This window comes from Thunnus albacares, chromosome 10 (assembly GCF_914725855.1).
Source record: "Thunnus albacares chromosome 10, fThuAlb1.1, whole genome shotgun sequence".
NCBI lineage: Eukaryota > Metazoa > Chordata > Actinopteri > Scombriformes > Scombridae > Thunnus > Thunnus albacares.
This window is the reverse complement of record NC_058115.1, coordinates 14180707-14187185: the sequence shown is the minus strand read 5'-3', so window position 1 is coordinate 14187185 and position 6479 is coordinate 14180707. Positions and strand designations below refer to the sequence as shown.

Sequence of the window (6479 nt, the reverse complement as noted above, 5' to 3'; positions counted from 1 at the left end):
TTTACAGGACAGATGGATGGAAATCTAGCTGGCTGCAGTGCCTGCCCCTGAGGACGGCTCGGTGGATGATGAGGTGAGAGCTGATTGAACGCAGGAAATCAACTCACTGGTGGGACTCTGGCACCCTCTTGTGTTTTTTAGTGGATACAAGTGGATAATAGTCGGATGTGTGGAAATTAAATGTCACAAAAGCCTCTGCTTTCTTTATTTTGGTCAATGGCATTTCAAGAGAAATAGTGTGTTTAGTGATTGAAATAAATGATTGGTTAACAACACCAGCTCCTCACTTTTAAAATGTTGTTCATCTACTGAATGTAGACTATTCAGTTTTAATGAATCAAACTTCTCTTATTGAGGATATTTTAGTCAGTGGAGTCATTGAAGACAAGTGTCACTATAATACAGAAAAGAATATTTTTTTTATTCCAATAACTTTAAAACTGAAGTATTCCAACAAAATTTTATCTCAACACAACATTAATAAAGTACCTTTCATCATGTATGTATTGTTAATACAGTTGAAACCTCTACCAGACGGACAGGTAACTACTGTAATAAGTAAATTGGTTAACTTGAACCAAAATGACACAATATGAATCACCCAACAAGCTAAAGTACTGTACATGCAGATGAACAACAAACACTGTGGAGGTGTATTACCATAAAGGAACTCATCATGTCTTATGAACATAAAACAAGCAATCTGATTACCTTTTGATGGTTATTAAAGTGCAAACAATAGAAGTCATGTTAGAAAGAAATAAAACAACAAATCAATCAAATTGCTGTAACATTCAAATACAGTGAGTTTTTGCAAAATAAAGGTTTTTTTTATTAGGTTAGTTTCAATCAACTCAAAAATGAAGATAAACTGTAAAGGCGTATCAGATTTGGTTTCTTTCGTCACTAACATATAAACCAAAACAAATATACAGACAGAAACATGGTACTTCTGCATTTTTCTATAAAATAAACAATAACTGCTTCTTTGTTAATTTTGCATATAGAGTAACTTGTCTTACAGCTCTTGTAGTGAGCCTCTGTAGCGTATTGCTCCATTGGACAGCCACCTGCAGACAAGAGAAAGTTTAACTCCAGTGAAGCTAATTCAGGTTAAGTGTTTTAAGTGACTCCATATAAATGTGACAGATACTGCAACCACTCACATGTTCAGGCTGCCTTTTCTCTTTTTCCCTATGAGGAGAGAGTGTGAGGATACAATTAAATACAGATATTTTGTTGGGCTTAAAGTAACACTAAAGAAATACTGTTAGGCATACTCACATCGAAGCTGCCATGTAATCACTATGGCAACAATCAGCAGCACCAACACCACTGGGACCACGATGGCAACAAGGTGACCACTTCGACTCTCCTCAAGGCTCGCCTAGCAGAGAGGACAGATGAACTTCATGTCCAGACTTTTACTGAGAGTATTCCTCTAGTTGTTATGTTGCAGTCTTCTTCTTTGTGTAGTAACTACTGTATGTATAAGAAGTCCTTGGTTTCATACTTACAGCAGCATGAGTGTCAATAGATGCGGTAGTAGACAGAAAGTCCCATTGATGACCTACCACAAAGGCACAACCACATATGAGAGCAGCTAAGAGGAAGTTTGGAAGGTGTTGCTTTTCAGAAAACTGCCAAACATGCAGAAACATTGCAGCTAACAAAAGCTACAAGCTGAGAAGATATCAGGCCCCTTATAGCATCTTTTCTGGTTGCCTGAGGAACTGTGATTAGGTTACTGTAAAATTGTTTTGCAATTATATTTTTGGGGCTGCCTGAGTGTGAATAAGGATCACTTCCCCTACTTTCACAGAAAGAGGAAGGAAACAATTTGCAAATGTTTAATCTGTAAACATCCTGGTAACGGTGAATATTTAAGCAATGAAAACACTGGTCTGAATGATACTACACTGACACACATTCAAACAAAGGACAAGAAAAGACAAAGTGAAATGAAGAAATACAACACCTGCTTCTCCAGTAGTGATGGTGAGGACATTGCTGGCTTTACTGGTGCCCAGACTGGTCTTGGCAAACATGCGTATATTGTAAGTTGAGGGGTTTATCTCTATTATTGTGGCCTCTGTCTGGTTGGGGCCGAAGTCTACAACTGTCTTTGTGTAATCCCATGAGGCTGTCGGTGGAATAAAAAGATTTTGCACACAGAAATGTTACATTCAGTAAAAGGGAAGATGTTAAGAGTGGAACTAATGCTGTTCTGCGGGCTAAACTCGACATGATGAATGCCAAAAAAGATTAAGAATGTAAGTTTAGTTTTCACAATTGAGTTATGGCAAATTAGCAATAATTTAATTACTTCAATGAATTTTTCTCATACCGTTCACAGCTTTATACTCCAAGAGATAGCCAGTAATGGGGCTGCCTCCTTCAAACCCAGGAGTCCAAAAAAGGGAAATTGTATTATCTTTGACCTCCTTTAACTCAACTACTGGGGGATCTGGGCGCACTAAGAGACATGCAGCAGAGCAAAGACAAACTTGGATTATTAAATATAATATTATATTAAAGGGAAAGATCACACAAAAATATAGTTAATGGTTCAATTTTGTGAATATGAACATGTTTCATCTGCGGAGTTACAAATTGTAGTAACGATGTTATGTATAGAAAAGCCTCGGAGCTGTGATCTCATTTGTATTCAGGAACATTTTCTGATTCACAGCTGGAAGCCTGATGTTCAAATAAAGCTCATTTGGATGTGATATCTCAAATATTTTGTGACAGTAACATTAGTTCATCTCTGATGCTTTGCCTGGACCAAAATCATTATCATCATGAATTCTGTCTGAATGTGTTATTGTTATTTTCCTTTGAAAAGACAGAAAGAAGAGAAAAAACTCCAAATGAAACATATGTTGTACCTGAAGAGAAAATTGTAGTGCTTTGTCCCCACATTGTGGAAGCAGTAACAGTAACAGTATCAACTGTTGAAGTTGTGTGATCTTGGGAGAGAGAGAAAAAAAATACAGTTTCCACATACTGATTAATATATAAAAAATAAACTATCATAAATAAAACTTAGAGTACATTTGATTTTGCTTGTATAGTTTCTAAAGATGCATAATGAATCTTTCAGGAATGTGTTATGAGTTTCACAAATTCAATATCACAAACCTGCAATGAAACTTGAAGACGTTGTGTCCTGTAGCCACACAGTGGCAGCAGGGGAAGTAGACTTCATAGTTGCCGCTGTTGAAGTTTTGTGAACTTGAAACAGAATAAAAGACATTTGCTGATATTATTGTTGATATATTATTATATTGATATTAAAATGGCATCACAATGATACTTAAATTCATTTTTAGTCATATATTAATATCCTCTCACGTTTCACTTACTCTCATCTGGAGTAGTGCAGAAAGGTGCAGTTGAGGCAGGTCCTGTTCCTGCAATTGTTTTGGCCTGTACAATCACACCATATGTGGTAGAAGGCTTCAGGTTGCTCAGAATGATGCTTTCGAGTTCCCGTGTGGCTGTCACAGTCTGCTGCTGCCACCGTCCGTACTGTCTCTTTGCAGAGTTGTACTCTCTGTAGCTAATGCTGTAACTCCGCACAGCCCCGTTTCTGAGATCAGCCCTCGGAGGCTAGTAAGGAGAAAACCAAGGACACTTTTTCCAATTTAGTAACTATCATTTAGGATTAACTTTGTCCATTCAGAGTGTGATTAAAAATGGTGTTATGAAGAGTCAATGTTCAGAGATTACATTTGTTTAATGTGTATGTGGTTAACTAGTCAAACTTTACCTTCCAAGTGACTCTGATACTTTGAGGAGTGAGGGCTTCAAGCTGCATATCCAGGGGAGGACCTTCTGGTGCTGAGAGGGAAAACATTTTTTAAAGGGACAACCATCAAAAATTTAATTGTAGCTCTGCAAATAGCAAAGTATTTCTGCATAGATAGATAAATTCTGTCTGACTCTACCTGCTTCTTTTGTTGTGACTATAAGAACATTACTGCCTTCACTCATGCCCACATTGTTGACAGCAAACATGCGGAGGTTGTAGTTCTTAGCTGGATGCAAATCCACCAAAGTGACCTGGGTCAGTTCAGGATTTGATACTTCAATCCTCACTGCAGTGTCCCATGATGCTGTGTAGCAGAAAAGCATAGACGAGTGTAATCAGATTCACACTGCATACTCTCCAAACTATATTTCAAAACATATAATTAGCTGCTTCATTCTATTGTTGGGGACCGTTTGTCTTGTTTACCCTGTTTGTTCTTGAGATCGATAATATAGGTTGTGATGGGCCTGCCACCATCAAACACAGGAGTCCAGCGAACAGTGATGGTCCTTTCCTTCACCTCTTTTGTCTCCACCTTCAGGGGATTAGGACGACCTAAAGAGGAAGAGATGCTAAATACAAAGCTTTATAGTGCTGAAGCAGGTAGTCGATTAATCAATAAACAGAAAAAAGAAGAAAATAATCAACAATTTTACGTAATTGATTTATCTTTTTCTCTCTTTTTAAATTAATAGCAATATTTGCCAAACATTTTGTGCGTCTGGATTCTTAAATGTTTCAGATGTCAGATTTCAGATGTCAACTTAGTTTCTGTGAAATTATGATACACTAAATAAATAATTAATGGATTGATTAAATAATCCAAGATCAATCCATAAAGAAAAAGTAATTGGTTGAAGCTCTAATTATATAAAAAGAAAGTACAATAACAAGACCTTAAGTAACCACTAGCTGCAGATACTGATGTACTTTTCTTTTCTCTCCCCCTCAGAGATTACAGTTTATCTGAATAGGTCTCACCTGGCACCACCGTCAGAGTCACCTCGTGTTTCTGGTCATTAAACCAGCCTGGGACATCCACACGGCAGCCGTATATTCCTGAGTCACTCTCCCCAACCTGCCTGATGGTCAGCGACACATCACCCTCACCAATTTTACCCATGAGCAGGTAACGCTCAGACAGTCTGCTGATCACTGAGGTCCCATCCGACTTGATCACTTCTTTGGCACAGCCTCTGTTGGGGATGGCCCCTCTGCCCCAGCATACAGCAAGCTTGCCGTAGAACTGAGAATCATAATTGCATCTTAAAGTAACATCTGTCCCAACTGTGGCCAATACCCTTTCTGCATACGCGCAACCTGAAAAGGCAGATAGTCAGGAGATATTTGTTGAAATATAACAAATAAAAATCTCCTAATCATAGTTAAATGACGATTCATATAATCTTCACTGCTCCCTTACCAAGTCGCAGACAAAAAAGAAGACTGCAAAACAAATGAAGGTGTCTGCTGACTAAAAAAGTCATTGTAAAATAATCAGCTTGTGTCTCAGAATCAGTCGACTGATTTCGTTCACCCACTAAACGACACTAGACCAAACCACAGCATGGTGTCAGCTTTGAAAAGTTTCCAAATCACATGATGTCCTTGATATGCTCACACAAACAGTTCTGCTGGCTGAAGAAGAGGAAGGCTGTTTCCCTCTCTGTGGTTTTGGTTCCTTATCCTAGAAACTGTTTCATTTTGATGATTAGACAGAATCAAGGTTATCAAGATACATCCTCTGAACAATCGTGTCTTACTGTCATCAGTAGTAACAAACAAGCATTCCTTATGCAGTTACATGATACAGCCTTCATCGTGGGATACAGATTTTAGCAGAGAGTCTACTTCTGTGCGATTCTGTATATCTATAAAAAACCCAAATGTTAGTGTTTTACCATTTTAACACTCTAAAGCTGACTTATATTGCCAGAGTGAGGGCTGGCGACATACCATTTAATATATAGAGGTCTACACACTACATCCTGATAGATGACACACAGGAAAACAGAAAGTCTGGTTTACTCAAGGGCCATGAACTCTTGTATGTCTCTTAGACTGCTGCGTAAACATTTGAGTCTGCTCCATGTTTAGTAACCCAGTATATAACTTCCTCTTTGATCAATCCAACAATCACGTGGCTGGTAACAATTAACTCTACATTATTTCAACATACAACTCTGTAAGTATATTGATTTCATAATTATGTGTAGGACTTGAAACAGGCAAACACATTTTTTCCCTTTTTGGGAACTTCATGATTTGCAGTGGTGGAAGAAGTAATCAATTATACAAGGCTTTCATTCAAAATTTTAATTAAGTCAAAGTACATACGTATTAACAGCAACATTTATTTACAAAATTGCAAAATTGGCCCATTTCAATGCAAATGAGCCTCCACAAAGTAGTTTGAACAGAACTACTATGCGTCCGTGGTGTCTGCAGCGTGTATATCCGGGGCTTAAGGGGTGTCACACTCAGGCTTTCTTGTGATCGCAGCAGCAGTGATTGTAGGCAGGCAAAGGCATCATTATGCCAGGTGTGCTCATTTAAATTCCTTACCTGAAGTGTCGAGGAATGCCTCTGCACCTTGTCGGTCAGGACTTCGCAGTCTGAAAATTTTATTTTTCTCTTTCTCTCTGCCATTGTCCTGCCTACT

At 38.2% G+C, this 6479-nt stretch overlaps 1 protein-coding gene across 1 annotated transcript; it reads right to left on the bottom strand.

Annotated features, from left to right (window-relative positions):
• Positions 1–395: 395 nt before the first annotated feature.
• Positions 396–5434, bottom strand: LOC122991032 (Down syndrome cell adhesion molecule homolog). Its single transcript, XM_044364622.1, has 14 exons — positions 5241–5434; positions 4799–5137; positions 4244–4372; positions 3954–4121; positions 3776–3846; positions 3369–3615; positions 3145–3237; positions 2892–2972; positions 2348–2476; positions 1979–2143; positions 1518–1570; positions 1285–1387; positions 1167–1194; positions 396–1070 (listed from the first exon to the last, which is right to left on the bottom strand). The coding sequence occupies exons 1-14, from the start codon at positions 5302–5304 to the stop codon at positions 1019–1021; spliced, it is 1722 nt and encodes a 573-aa protein (XP_044220557.1). The 5' UTR covers positions 5305–5434; the 3' UTR covers positions 396–1018.
• Positions 5435–6479: the final 1045 nt, after the last annotated feature.

Coding starts and splice junctions, on each gene's coding strand:
- LOC122991032 (XM_044364622.1), bottom strand. CDS start 5,304: ATGACTTTTTTAGTCAGCAGACACCTTCATTTGTTTTGCAGTCTTCTT. Junction 4,122..4,243: donor CGATCTCAAGAACAAACAGG/GTAAACAAGACA, acceptor TCTGCTACACAG/CATCATGGGACACTGCAGTG. Junction 1,071..1,166: donor AGAAAAGGCAGCCTGAACAT/GTGAGTGGTTGC, acceptor TCTTGTCTGCAG/GTGGCTGTCCAATGGAGCAA.